Source organism: Antedon mediterranea, chromosome 7, assembly GCF_964355755.1.
Source record: "Antedon mediterranea chromosome 7, ecAntMedi1.1, whole genome shotgun sequence".
NCBI lineage: Eukaryota > Metazoa > Echinodermata > Crinoidea > Comatulida > Antedonidae > Antedon > Antedon mediterranea.
Window position 1 is genome coordinate 4866727 of NC_092676.1, and position 16215 is coordinate 4882941.

General features: G+C 35.4%; 1 protein-coding gene across 1 annotated transcript in view; it reads left to right on the top strand.

Annotated features, from left to right (window-relative positions):
• The window catches only part of LOC140055308 (cation-independent mannose-6-phosphate receptor-like), a 51106-nt gene that overhangs the window by 29238 nt on the left and 5653 nt on the right, over positions 1-16215 (top strand). Inside the window, exons 34-36 of the mRNA XM_072100615.1 lie at positions 3314-3385; positions 4710-4790; positions 5510-5691. Coding sequence (XP_071956716.1) covers positions 3314-3385; positions 4710-4790; positions 5510-5691 — 335 coding nt within the window. The remainder of the gene's footprint in view (positions 1-3313; positions 3386-4709; positions 4791-5509; positions 5692-16215) is intronic.

Here is a 16215-nt window from a genome sequence, read left to right on the forward strand (position 1 = left end):
AGACACCTATTCAGCAAATTTTTTTTTTCATACAATAGATGGCCAGGAGACACTGTAGGGACCCAACAAAGTTTCCCCCTGAATAGGGCGGACATAAGACACCTATTCAGCAAATTTTTTTTTTCATACAATAGACGGCCAGGGGACACTGTAGGGACCCAACAAAGTTTCCCCCTGAATAGGGCGGACATAAGACACCTATTCAGCAAATTTTTTTTTTCATACAATAGACGGCCAGGAGACACTGTAGGGACCCAACAAAGTTTCCCCCTGAATAGGGCGGACATAAGACACCTATTCAGCAAATTTTTTTGTTCATACAATAGACGGCCAGGAGACACTGTAGGGACCCAACAAAGTTTCCCCCTGAATAGGGCGGACATAAGACACCTATTCAGCAAATTTTTTTGTTCATACAATAGACGGCCAGGAGACACTGTAGGGACCCAACAAAGTTTCCCCCTGAATAGGGCGGACATAAGACACCTATTCAGCAAATTTTTTTTTTCATACAATAGACGGCCAGGAGACACTGTAGGGACCCAACAAAGTTTCCCCCTGAATAGGGCGGACATAAGACACCTATTCAGCAAATTTTTTTTTTCATACAATAGACGGCCAGGAGACACTGTAGGGACCCAACAAAGTTTCCCCCTGAATAGGGCGGACATAAGACACCTATTCAGCAAATTTTTTTTTTCATACAATAGACGGCCAGGGGACACTGTAGGGACCCAACAAAGTTTCCCCCTGAATAGGGCGGACATAAGACACCTATTCAGCAAATTTTTTTTTTCATACAATAGACGGCCAGGAGACACTGTAGGGACCCAACAAAGTTTCCCCCTGAATAGGGCGGACATAAGACACCTATTCAGCAAATTTTTTTTTTCATACAATAGACGGCCAGGAGACACTGTAGGGACGCAACAAAGTTTCCCCCTGAATAGGGCGGACATAAGACACCTATTCAGCAAATTTTTTTTTTCATACAATAGACGGCCAGGGGACACTGTAGGGACGCAACAAAGTTTCCCCCTGAATAGGGCGGACATAAGACACCTATTCAGCAAATTTTTTTTTTCATACAATAGACGGCCAGGGGACACTGTAGGGACCCAACAAAGTTTCCCCCTGAATAGGGCGGACATAAGACACCTATTCAGCAAATTTTTTTTTTCATACAATAGACGGCCAGGGGACACTGTAGGGACCCAACAAAGTTTCCCCCTGAATAGGGCGGACATAAGACACCTATTCAGCAAATTTTTTTGTTCATACAATAGACGGCCAGGAGACACTGTAGGGACCCAACAAAGTTTCCCCCTGAATAGGGCGGACATAAGACACCTATTCAGCAAATTTTTTTGTTCATACAATAGACGGCCAGGGGACACTGTAGGGACCCAACAAAGTTTCCCCCTGAATAGGGCGGACATAAGACACCTATTCAGCAAATTTTTTTTTTCATACAATAGACGGCCAGGAGACACTGTAGGGACCCAACAAAGTTTCCCCCTGAATAGGGCGGACATAAGACACCTATTCAGCAAATTTTTTTGTTCATACAATAGACGGCCAGGGGACACTGTAGGGACGCAACAAAGTTTCCCCCTGAATAGGGCGGACATAAGACACCTATTCAGCAAATTTTTTTGTTCATACAATAGACGGCCAGGAGACACTGTAGGGACCCAACAAAGTTTCCCCCTGAATAGGGCGGACATAAGACACCTATTCAGCAAATTTTTTTTTTCATACAATAGACGGCCAGGAGACACTGTAGGGACCCAACAAAGTTTCCCCCTGAATAGGGCGGACATAAGACACCTATTCAGCAAATTTTTTTTTTCATACAATAGACGGCCAGGGGACACTGTAGGGACGCAACAAAGTTTCCCCCTGAATAGGGCGGACATAAGACACCTATTCAGCAAATTTTTTTTTTCATACAATAGACGGCCAGGAGACACTGTAGGGACGCAACAAAGTTTCCCCCTGAATAGGGCGGACATAAGACACCTATTCAGCAAATTTTTTTTTTCATACAATAGACGGCCAGGAGACACTGTAGGGACCCAACAAAGTTTCCCCCTGAATAGGGCGGACATAAGACACCTATTCAGCAAATTTTTTTTTTCATACAATAGACGGCCAGGGGACACTGTAGGGACGCAACAAAGTTTCCCCCTGAATAGGGCGGACATAAGACACCTATTCAGCAAATTTTTTTTTTCATACAATAGACGGCCAGGAGACACTGTAGGGACCCAACAAAGTTTCCCCCTGAATAGGGCGGACATAAGACACCTATTCAGCAAATTTTTTTTTTCATACAATAGACGGCCAGGGGACACTGTAGGGACGCAACAAAGTTTCCCCCTGAATAGGGCGGACATAAGACACCTATTCAGCAAATTTTTTTTTTCATACAATAGACGGCCAGGAGACACTGTAGGGACCCAACAAAGTTTCCCCCTGAATAGGGCGGACATAAGACACCTATTCAGCAAATTTTTTTTTTCATACAATAGACGGCCAGGAGACACTGTAGGGACCCAACAAAGTTTCCCCCTGAATAGGGCGGACATAAGACACCTATTCAGCAAATTTTTTTGTTCATACAATAGACGGCCAGGAGACACTGTAGGGACCCAACAAAGTTTCCCCCTGAATAGGGCGGACATAAGACACCTATTCAGCAAATTTTTTTGTTCATACAATAGACGGCCAGGAGACACTGTAGGGACCCAACAAAGTTTCCCCCTGAATAGGGCGGACATAAGACACCTATTCAGCAAATTTTTTTGTTCATACAATAGACGGCCAGGAGACACTGTAGGGACCCAACAAAGTTTCCCCCTGAATAGGGCGGACATAAGACACCTATTCAGCAAATTTTTTTTTTCATACAATAGACGGCCAGGAGACACTGTAGGGACGCAACAAAGTTTCCCCCTGAATAGGGCGGACATAAGAAGCAAATTTAGTTACTTTTAATGAATGCTCACTTATCTCTAATTTCCAAATGCCTAAAATTATAAGTTGTTTTCCCACATTGTACCATATAAAAAATGTAGTAAAAAATAGTAACAAAATTTGTTTAATTTAAGCAAATATATATATATTCATTGTGGAAAGACGAACAGGCGCCTTTTGGTGGCAGCAGTCGACATGAAGGGACCCTTAGGGGAGAATAAAGTGGTGCTATGTGTGTCGTCCTCACTTGTGCACAATTTAGCCCAGTAGGCTGTAAAGTCGCATGTTATTCCCCTAGTTAAATTTACAGTACATTCATGTTTTTCTCTTTCAGACTCTCTGAAAATGGAGCTAATTGTGTTTACAATTTTAAGTGGCAGACAAGAGTAGCGTGTCCAGAGGAAATGTAAGTTTATCTATAGTACTAGTAATATTTTAAATAAAAGTCCTCCAATATTTGCTACCATTTCCGTGTTCCAGAGTTTAAATCATTTCCAATAAAAAAACAACCTTAGTTCCAACCATATTTGATTCATTTTAAGTAAATTTTCTTTTGGATGATCCAAAGTCGAATAAAATTCGTAAACTTACGTTTTTTACTCAAGCTTTCGCTGGTCAACGACGCAGCTTAATCATGAGTGAGTCTCTGTGACTTGGACTTGTTACCATTAGATCTCGTATATGGTATAGCGTCTTCTATAGATCGTTCAGGTTTTCCCAAATGGGATTGTCGGGGCCTCCTCTTTAGTATAGTTGTTGTACAATTTTGGGAGTTCCAAACCGCCGTCGTCTCTGTTCATAGTGTAATTACCATGTTTTCTTATTTTTATTGATTCTTTTATTTTCCTGTCTTTCCATGATGATTCTGTGCCTAGTATTTTTACGTTCCAATTTGGTAAATGAGTGTGAGTGGTCATGTGATCGGTGATGGCTGAGTTGTGAACAATTTCTGAAGCTGAATTTCTGGCTGAACATGTTAGGATCCCTGTACAATGTGAAGTGACATCTGCTTTGTGTTCTTTTCTCCTATATATGCTTTTTCGCAGTTGTTACAATTTGATTCACTCGTACAGAAACCTGTATTAATATAATATACAAATAATGAATGTTTATGTTTATGAGTGCAATGATAGAAAATAAAACATTTCATCTTTCATCAAATAACATTATTTGTACCATTACACAAATATAAAACAGTATTTGTTTAATAACACATACTTTTAATGACCATGGCCTAAACCATTTCGTGGAGAACAATTATAGACAGTGTACACTACTTGATTTGTACGTGTTCAGTCAACAGTCTTGCATCGCACATGGTTTCTCATTGTGAGGTATTTTCGTGATTAATCGTACGATCAAAACGGTACTGGGTATGATCAACTAGCGTTCTTGTTCCCACCTAATCATCCATTCATAGAAGTTCTGATGAAGAAGTCAATCTATGGCGACAATAGAATGGACCCGAGACCTGGCTATCTTCGACTTTTAAATAATAGAAAGTTTTGAAATATATTTTAGGATAGTAATGAATGAACACAAATAATGAAATTGCACTGACTCTATTTTACGAAATTTCACACAGTAATACTCCAAGTGACCCACAATCCTCCAATCAAATGACAAGAATCTACTAAGGTGTGCTATAAAAGGTTTATTAAAGCGTCATATTTGGTTCTGTGTTTCTAAAGGTAATTAAAACCAACAATATTTTATTTTATTTTATTTAGAGCTACAGTTGAAGGGAAAAATTGGAAGTTTACTGATCCAGAAACAAATAAAGATATTGATATACATGAATTAAAATCAAAGTAAGTACTATGGTTATATATTTATTAATTTGCCTTTAAAGCATAATATAATAATTAAAAAAAAAAATTTAACACCATCATCTCGACCAAATGAAAAGGATATAGTTATAGTTATACAAATAATGAATGTTTATAAGGACAATGGTACGAATAATGAATGTTTATAAGGACAATGGTACGAATAATGAATGTTTATAAGGACAATGGTACGAATAATGAATGTTTATAAGGACAATGGTACGAATAATGAATGTTTATAAGGACAATGGTACGAATAATGAATGTTTATAAGGACAATGGTACGAATAATGAATGTTTATAAGGACAATGGTACGAATAATTTCATGAGGTGAAAGGTGTAAGGTTATATTTTCACGGGGAAAACAATTGCACAAATATAAAACTTTCATTATTGGTTTTAAAACACACCAACTTTTAATGAGAGTATAACGGTAGTTTTAACTACTTTTAATATAACTGTGCTTTCTCTCAGGTGTCAGATACCATGGTGCCATCTCTAGTTTAAACCATCAAACTTTATGTGACAAAAAAAATGTGATGTGCCCAAATATGGACATGATGATGTCATATCACTACCAAATTTTAGCATATCACTACAATATTTAGATACATCACACTTTGTTTGTCGAACTAGTTTAACAGAGTACATAATACTGATATTGTTTATTACTAAAAAAAGGACTTTTTTAATGTGATAGGCAACATACAGCTGAAGAGAAACGAGGAGAAACAACGTATGAATATTACATCTCATTAGATGGAGATGTCAGGCTTCCTGAAGGAGAAGAAAAGGAGTGTAAAGGTGCTGCCATCTGTCAGACAAGTGGTACTTTTCAAAGGAACGTTGGTAGTAGCTCTACAAAGAAATTCTACATATCAGGTAAGCTTTTTAATAAACCCTTAGATATATTGCCCAGGTGCATGTAAGCCACATGCATATAAGCCCAGGTGCATGTAAGCCACATGCATATAAGCCCAGGTGCATGTAAGCCACATGCATATAAGCCCAGGAGCATGTAAGCCACATGCATATAGCCCAGGTGCATACAAGTCCAGGTGCATACAAGTCCAGGTGCATACAAGTCCAGGTGCATACAAGCCCAGGTGCATACAAGTCCAGGTGCATACAAGTCCAGGTGCATACAACCCCAGGTGCATACAAGCCCAGGTGCATACAAGCCCAGGTGCATACAAGCCCAGGTGCATACAAACGCAGGTGCATACAAGCCCAGGTGCATACAAGCCCAGGTGCATACAAGCCCAGGTGCATACAAACGCAGGTGCATACAAGCCCAGGTGCATACAAGCCCAGGTGCATACAAGCCCAGGTGCATACAAGCCCAGGTGCATACAGGCGCAGGTGCATACAAGCCCAGGTGCATACAAGCCCAGGTGCATACAAACGCAGGTGCATACAAGCCCAGGTGCATACAAGCGCAGGTGCATACAAGCCCAGGTGCGTACAAACGCAAGTGCGTACAAGCGCAGGTGCGTACAAGCCCTGGTGCGTACAAGCGCAGGTGCATACAAGCGCAGGTGCATACAAGCCCAGGTGCATACAAGTCCAGGTGCATACAAGCCCAAGTGCATACAAACGCAGGTGCATACAAGCCCAGGTGCATACAAGCCCAGGTGCATACAAGCCCAGGTGCATACAAGCCCAGGTGCATACAGGCGCAGGTGCATACAAGCCCAGGTGCATACAAGCCCAAGTGCATACAAACGCAGGTGCATACAAGCCCAGGTGCATACAAGCCCAGGTGCATACAGGCGCAGGTGCATACAAGCCCAGGTGCATACAAGCGCAGGTGCATACAAACGCAGGTGCATACAAACGCAGGTGCATACAAACGCAGGTGCATACAAACGCAGGTGCATACAAGCGCAGGTGCATACAAGCCCAGGTGCGTACAAACGCAGGTGCGTACAAACGCAGGTGCGTACAGGCCCCGGTGCGTACAAGCGCAGGTGCGTACAAGCGCAGGTGCGTACAAGCGCAGGTGCGTACAAGCCCAGGTGCGTACAAGCCCAGGTGCGTACAAGAGCAGGTGCATACAAGCGCAGGTGCATACAAGCCCAGTTGCATACAAGCGCAGGTGCATACAGGCCCAGGTGCATACAAACGCAGGTGCATACAGGCCCAGGTGCATACAAGCCCAGGTGCATACAAGCCCAGGTGCATACAAGCCCAGGTGCATACAAACGCAGGTGCATACAGGCCCAGGTGCATACAAGCCCAGGTGCATACAAGCCCAGGTGCATACAAGCCCAGGTGCATACAAGCCCAGGTGCATACAAGCCTAGGTGCATACAAGCGCAGGGGCATACAAGCGCAGGTGCATACAAGCCCAGGTGCATACAAGCCCAGGTGCATACAAACGCAGGTGCATACAGGCCCAGGTGCATACAAGCGCAGGTGCATACAAGCGCAGGTGCATACAAACGCAGGTGCATACAAGCGCAGGTGCATACAAGCCCAGGTGCATACAAGCCCAGGTGCATACAAGCCCAGGTGCATACAAGCCCAGGTGCATACAAGCCCAGGTGCATACAAACGCAGGTGCATACAGGCCCAGGTGCATACAAGCCCAGGTGCATACAAACGCAGGTGCATACAGGCCCAGGTGCATACAGGCCCAGGTGCATACAAGCCCAGGTGCATACAAGCCCAGGTGCATACAAACGCAGGTGCATACAAGCGCAGGTGCATACAAGTCCAGGTGCATACAAGCCCAGGTGCATACAGGCCCAGGTGCATATATGCCCAGTTGCATATAAAACCTCATACATAAACCCAGGTATAAGCCCAGTTGCATATAAGCCCAGTTGCATATAAGCCCAGTTGCATATACGCCCAGGTACATATAAAAGCTCATACATAAACCCAGGTATAAGCCCAGTTGCATATAAGCCCAGGTGCTTTTAAGCCCAGGTGCATACAAGTCCAGGTGCATACAAGTCCAGGTGCATACAAGTCCAGGTGCATACAAGTCCAGGTGCATACAAGCCTAGGTGCATACAAGCGCAAGTGCATACAAGCCTAGGTGCATACAAGCACAGGAGCATACAAGCACAGGAGCATACAAGCCCAGGTGCATACAAGCACAGGAGCATATAAGCCTAGGTGCTTTTAAGCCCAGGTGCATACAAGCGCAGGTGCATACAAGCGCAGGTGTAAATTGTTAATTAGACCACAAACTCTTGGTTCTTGACCAAGTCAGTATAAAATTTAATTAATCAAGATTATTATAATATAATTACAATTAACAGAAATGTGAGTGAAAAGGAATGAAATATCTATAATTTCAAATGATCGTATTAAGGATAAATTTATTTTAGATTTATGATATTGATTTTTTTTTTTTAATTAAAAAGAAACAAAGATTGAACTATGTTGAACTTTAAAAGTTACAGTAAAAAAACCTGTAACATGGAGATCCAACAATCCAACAACACATTTAACTGTTATTCTCGTAAATTGCTTGTTATGTTCTTGGTTTGAGGTTTAAGGCAAAAGAACAAAGGTATTGTGGTGGAAGGTGTTTCATCATCTCACCTATGATTAACTTTAAAACAACAAGCTTGCACAAACTGGATTTTCTTGGCACCTGAATCATTTTCTAGAATGTCAAGCTCCTTCATCGAACATTCTAGAAAGTTGCATAATGTGACAGACCGGATATTAAGCAACACTGCATTGTAAATCTATTTCATTTATTTATTCTGTCTTTAAAGTATTGATTTCCACTTATTACTTATTGATTGAGAAGTCGTTATCATGATTTGTTCAATTTAAAATATAATGTCTTTGTATTGATTTCCAAAGTGGTTTAGTAAATAAAGTTGAATTATTGGACAATAATACAATGTATTCATCAAAGAAATTACAGTCAAAATCAAATCAATCAAAATTTGTTAAAACTAATAAACTATTTTTAGTAAACAATATTAAGGATGTATTTAATGTCCCCCAAAAACATGAAAAATAAAAATTACTTTAATCAGGTTATTTTGTAGTTCTAATAAGTTATAATCACTTCCGTAGAAAAAAACAAAAACAAAAAATGTTTTCACTTATAAAATGACATAATAAATGGTTAAATTCAAACAAAATTCCATTTACTGGCAGTCAATTTGACTATTTTTTGCTTAAAATTACAGTTTTTTCAGTTAAATATCTTTTTTTTTGGATCCAATTTTTGGTCAAAGTAGATAACTATTATGTGACATAAAATTGCATATTCCAAAAAAAAAAAAAAACAACTATTTTTCAGGGAGGTAAACATCTTTAAGTATTAACAGTTTATCTCCTCTTACCACATTAAATGACATAGTTGATGAATAAGTATATCTTTCATCTCAAATAAATAAATAAACATTTATTTCTTTCATTCATATTTGAGTAAAAAAACATTATAATTTCTGATATTTTATAAATAAATATTTTTTTTTTTTTTTTAGAGATAAATACAGTAAATTATAATGTATAAAAAGATGATTCAGTTATATACAAAATGAAAGAGGCAAAAAAACCCAAGAAAGTATCGATCAATTGGAAACAAAAATCCAATTGAAACTTGTATGTTGGGAAGCCATGTAAGAAGATTATATACTTATATATATAAATGTAAACATCATCTCTCTACCACATCCTTCCCTTTCCCAAACTTGTTACCAAATATAATTGTGCCATCGCTTTAATGATGGCCACCAACAATGACCGTTACTCTATTGGCTTCTTGACTCAAGAAAGAAAAAACATCACAAGACAGTTATGTACTTTCCCTTTCTGTAACAAAAATAGAAAAAGAATTCCTGTCATTGGCCAAGTTTTAAATGTGTTGGTTCAACTCTATTGTTTATAGTTTTTAGTGTGGTGTTGCAATATTATTTGAACCACTGCCAACACTTGTCACTCACCTGTTAACAGTAAGAATGAGTACTGAGCTTTTAAATTAATCATAATTTAATATAGAAATGGAATAATATAATATATGTAGAAAGCTATAAATAAAAGTAAAATTATTTACTATAAAGTTTGGAATCTTAATTGTAGAATCATGTTAAAAATGATAAAAAACATGATTTTAACGTTTATGATTAACAACAACATAAAAGACAAAATGTTGTTTACTGCAGTAAGTGCAGTAATTTTGACATAGTTTCCAACATGATGGCAATATTTATAGTTTTTGTACTGTTTCTAGATGTTTTCAAAACTCAACATTATAGCAACATTTATATTAAAATTGACTTGTTTCTAAATGTTGTCAAAGTTCGGAAACTCAATGTTATAGGAACATTTATAGTTTGGTTTTTTTTAATGTTTGGAAACTCAACATTATATAGCAATAATTAAATGTGTAGACTTTGTTGCCAAAATATGGAAAATTAATATTATAGCAACATTTATAGTTGTGTAGACTTGTTTCCAGATGTTGTCAAAGTTTGGAAGCTCAACATAATATATAGCAACATTTAGTTGTATAGATTTCTTTTTAGATGTTGCCAAAGTTTAAAAACTCAATATTATAGGAGTATTTTGTTGTGTAAGGCCTGTTTCTAGACGTTGCCAAAGTTTGGAAACTTCATATTATAGAAACATTTATAATTGTGTAGACCTGTTTCTAGATGTTGTTAAAGTTTGAAAACGTTATATTATAGGAACATTTAGTTGAGTAAGGCATGTTTCTAGATGTTGTCAAAGTTTGAAAGCGTTATATTGTAGGAACATTTAGTTGAGTTGACCAACAATATTTGACAGCTTCCAGATGAGTTTGAAGACTCAACACAGTTTCTAGATGTTTTAAAAGTTTGCAAACTTCATGTTGTACCAACAAGCTAATGTTCCTATTTGTAAACATTCCAGTTGTGCAACATACTGCTGTGTGTTTCTAGATAACTCTTTTAACATTTCAGAAATTATATCCACATAAATAAGCTTATCATGTATTTGGCTATTGGAATTGTATTCATGTTTGTTGAAGTTGAAAAAGTTTGGAAATACTCAAAACATTGCATAAGTTTTGCAGTGTTGTTAACATGTTCATTATGTTATATATTGTTGTTGTAATAGATGTACTGGTTTGACCTTCTAATCGGTTTAATCACCTTGGCACACTGACAGAAAATCCTTTGCCAGGATTCTAATAGATTTTCTAATTCCTTGCCAGAATAGATTATCACCTGCCTATCAGAATTATTTTTCGTAAACATTAAAAAAAAATGTTTAAACTTCTACAATATAATTATGGAAACTTAAGTTTCAAATCAAATCATTTCTAACATAACTTTTCCCTCAACATTCGATTTAACCCCAAAAAATATGAAAGAAGGTCAATCTCCATAAAGTCATTCCCTTCAAATATAGTGTCCCAATAGTTGTGGTCAGGGACAAGTTATTTAGGAGCCATCCCTATGGTCAACTCAAATGATTCATGCTGTCAATCTGCCATGACAACAAAAAAATGTTGTATAATAGAAAACTTGATGAAATAATAACATTATTATTACCCAATACAAATACTTAGGTACTATAATTGACAACAAATTAAAATGGGAGTCAAACTCTCTCATGATTTCCAAGAAGGCATCTCAAAGGCTCTACTTTCTCAGAAAACTCAAGCAAATTAGAGTTGATAACACTATTTTAATTCTATTTTATCAAAGTATTATTCAAAGTATTTTATCTTTTAGCATTGGATGTTTTTATGGTAACTTTACTGAAAATGATAAGAAAAATATTGAGAGACCACGTAAAATTGCACAACAAATTATTAAAGCTGATCTAACGCCTTGTTCATTTATCTATGAAAAGAGTATTCTAAAAAAAGTACACAATATTATGAAAGACCCCACTCATCCGTTACATTACTGTTATAACTTAAATAGATCAGGCATTAGGCTACGACCTCCAAGAGCAAATCTTTGTAGAACTAGAAAATCCTTCGTTGTAAATAGCATTCATATTTTTAATTCTAATGTAAGACGTTAATGCAATTTTTAATAGTTTTACATTTTTAACAGTATTTTTAACTTTTTATCTTGTATTTTTAATCTGTTATAATACTGCACGTTTTTAAATTGTTGCAATAGTGTTGTTTTAATCTACCAAGCAAAGTGAATTTCCATTTTTATGGACAAATAAAATTTCTTGAATCTTGAATCTTGAATTGTATACAAATAATAAATAATAAACATCATTAAAATCCTCTTTAAAATATTTTTCTCTTTGCTTGAATTGTTTTTATGTATTTTTAGTTAGTTTAGTTGTTCATGTCTTTATTTTTCAATATGTTCTGTTTTCTTACTTTCTTCGACCACACCACATATTGTGAGTGCCACTGATTAAAAGGTGCATGGTCAACAAATGAATAAATAATCAACAATCAACACCCATTTTGGCACAGATGGCTGTCCATACAACTAATGACTCATGGAGCAATGTTTTCTATCTTCCACTTATTCCACTCTATTTAAATGTGTTTTAATTTTGAGTGAATGATGTAGGTTGAATAGTTGAAGGCTTAGTCTAAACATGTCCCCTGATTATTATATTACTTTTTCAAAGAAACCAAAAATTAATTTCTTTGAATTTTCAAGGTCATGATTAGTTAGCTTTGTACTCTCACTCCCATTTTTTTAGTCGCATGCAACGTGACTCTACAGTTTACTATGTCGGTCGGTGAGTTAGTCGATCGGTTGGTCGATAAACACTAACTTGACCATGCGACTGCAGCCATGTATATGGCCTTGCTATGAATTAAACACCACTGTAACTGTAGTGGTATCTGTTTATTCCCCTGTCCGTATCAAATGCTTGTACGCCAGCAAGAAATTAAATGAAAAAGGGGAAAAAGCTCCAACAAAATTTAAATCTTAGTCGGAACTTAATTATTTGCTTTTACAATATTTTTTTTGGGGGGATTTTGTATTTTTGGTTTATTTTAATTCGATTAAAATATATCGCCCCATGAAAATAACATGTTTAGTATCACATTAAATATTTATTGATTTTGACAAAAAAATTGGATTGAGAAAAAAATGTACATTATTAAACTGTAATGTAAAGAAAATAGAGAATATTAAAAAAAGATGTTTTTTTTTTACTTCTTACAATCTTGCAATTTTGAATAGTAAAACTACAAACATGTTTATTTTATTCATTTATTTTTTCAAGTTTTAATATTTAATTATGAAAACTTAGTATTAATTTTACATTTAAAAAAAACCAATTTTATTTCACAATTTCATCTTATATGATTTAAACTCAAGGGTCAAACAGCTAAGTTTAGTCCATACCACAATTCAATGACCATTTGATGGTAGCTTTTTAAGTTCATTTATTTTCATGTTTCTTCAATCATGTTAAGCTTTTTAAGCATCTTGTGAAGGACACAATGTCCCAACATTTCCTTTGTTTATTGATCTTTTTTAAACTTTAATTTTCTGATTAAGTTTATGTTAATACAAGTTCAAGTTAATTTTAATTTTGTTTGACTTTGTAGCATATTTACTAAATTAAGTTAATTCCATAATATATGGTAACATTTTGGATGTGAGAATGCCATTTAAGTTATTTGAAAATTGTGTTGAAGGAAAAATGGCACATTAATAAAAAGATATTAAATTGTTAAATTCATGTCCCCGTCTTTTTGAAGCCGCATAACTTTTTTTACTATTACTATTTCTTTTTGATCACTCAAAACATAAAAATAAAGAAAGAAAATTTAAAAAAGAGTATTGAAAAAGCCTGTTTTTTGTTTTAAACAGCCTTTTTGTAGTTTTAAACAAACTTATAAAAAAAATACAACAGAAGCAATAATTTAAACAAAAACCTGTTGCCAGACAGACAATGTACTACCATACCAGTTTGATTTTGTGTTTTTAAATTTTTTTTAAATTCCAGGGGTGTTTTTTTCTTATCTATTTTTATTCATTCATTCATTCATTCAACAAAAATCTTTTATTTCCCCCCTTTTTTCAAAGAATCACTCAATTTCAAAATTCAGTTCAACAGTCTGTGATTTGTACACAACTGGACTACCAATCCTTTTTAGTAGTTCTGGACATGACATGTCTTTTTTTTTTGTCAACCAAACACAAGCAAGTATTTTCTGATCTTTTTATTAAAAGTCCACCATTTCTACTGCCCAAAAATTACATTATTAATTAAATTATCATTAAAGGTTATTTACTGTATGCTGCTGCAGAAACAGGATTTGAATAAAGGTGCAATGGTCATAAAGTAATCATCTTTTCAACTTTGACCCTGTTTCTCAATTTAGGCCACCTGTTTCTTATTTAAACCCTTCCTTTCTCCACCACACATTAGGTGTTTTGCACTTTGGCTTGGTAACTGATATCCCAATACAACTAAAAGACCTGTAAAACAGTTAAATTACCATGTTGTAAAAGTTATCAATGATTTACTGGTAAAAATCATGTTTAATATTAAGAAGTAGGTCTAGGCCACTTACACTTTGTTGATTTAGTACTTTTCTACCAAAAAATACAAATTGTGAAGGTTATATTTTCACATACAGATGCATATTTAAATATTGAATTCTTCTGAATTTATTTTAAAAATAATATTATTTTTATATTGTTGCATTTCAAAAATTGTTTAAATCATATTTATTTTAACAAGATTTGACCATTATGGAAATAACAAGTATATTAAGAGGGAATAAGTCACTGAATATTTTGCCAAATGTTGCCTTAATTAACGTTTAGTTGAAAAAAAACACAATTTTTCTCATTTTTGTAGGAGAGGAGAAATGATAAAAACATTGTCTATCTGCCCTATACCATACTAACACCCTTTGGCACATTATTTTAACATACATGTGAACCCCATCTTCTATAAACAGCTACTACCCAGAAATATCAAAACCCTGATCCTTATAGTTTTAATTATAAATAAGTGGAATTAACCAATCTTTCCAGTCCTGAACCTTTTATCTCTTTTCGTTCATCAGAATATGCACACATAGAGGAAGTTTTTGACAATGAGTTTGTCCGTTTGTGAAGCGTGTGCATTGGCATACTGCTAAGAAAGGGACAAACCCTTGAGAGTTCTTCCCAATTATGACCTTTTAATGAGTTGACCTTGACTGAGTGATATTCTTGTAGAGCAGAGTTCATCAGATTGAGTTCACTGTACAAACTACAAGGCAACCCTACTTATAATGGGAAGTTGTAACAAGTCAGTTAAGATTTGCTTCAAGATAAAATATTTCCTCAAAAAAACTTGTTACTAGTAACTTTCAGTGATATGATATTTCCAGGGAAGAATGAAATTATATTGATTTCACTCTTCCTTGATATTTCTAATATTTTCTAAAATGTTTAATTGATTACCACTGTTACTAATTATATTAAATTTTTTTTATATAAATGCTTAATGTAGTAATGTTCTGTAGCACCATAAAATCTATATATTAAAGATGTATTTTCTCCTGAAAAAATAATTTTTAAAATTTGTTTGTTGAATATGCCATTTTAATGTCACCTAATAGTTATCCACTTTGACCAAAACTTGAATTTAAAAAAAATGTATTTACCTAAAAAGCAATAAATAGTCAATTTGGATGTCAGCCAATGGGTTTTTGGTTGAATTTAACCATTTATTTTGTCATTTTATAAGTGAAAACTTATTTGCTCCGTTTTTTTTTATACGGAAGTTACTAACTTTATTAAAACTACAAAATGATCAAAGTCTGATTTTATTAATCTTTTTTATACACCTTTAATTCATTAAAAAAGTTTTTATTTTTGATGAGAGATTCAAGATTCAAGACATTTTATAGGTCCACTTTAAAATGGAAATTTGTTTTTCTTGGCATAATTAAGACAATAACACAACAACAAAAAGTACATCAAATTGCAAAAGGAAATGTTAAAATACTACTTACTATTGTGATGTACCAACATGATAATAAAAGTTTAAAAGTTTGAAAAACCCTCGAAACACTTGATGACTCAAATCATGCAATTTTATTGAATGGACATTTTTTGGTCATAAGAAGAGTGGATTTTATTTGCTTATAGTGTTACATTTAATACATACATTTGCAATTACATTTACATTAATGATTTTATGATGATTTATATCAACTTTATGAAAAACTTTCAACACCTGTGCTAGGCCGTACTCTTCAATACAACATGTCCTTAAATTACTTTAATATCACTTGGGTTCATAGGTCCATCTTTAGTTGGTCAATAATAGGGTGGATTAAATACAGAAGTCAAGGCTAGTAGATGATATCAATAAGCTTACCCTGCAGGGATGGTGTACATGTGGTAAACAAGGCATGCACTTTCCTGCTAGAGTGGTGGGCCTATAGATATTAAAATAGAAAAAGTTCCCCTCTGCCCTGTACCTTCAATTTCTATTCCA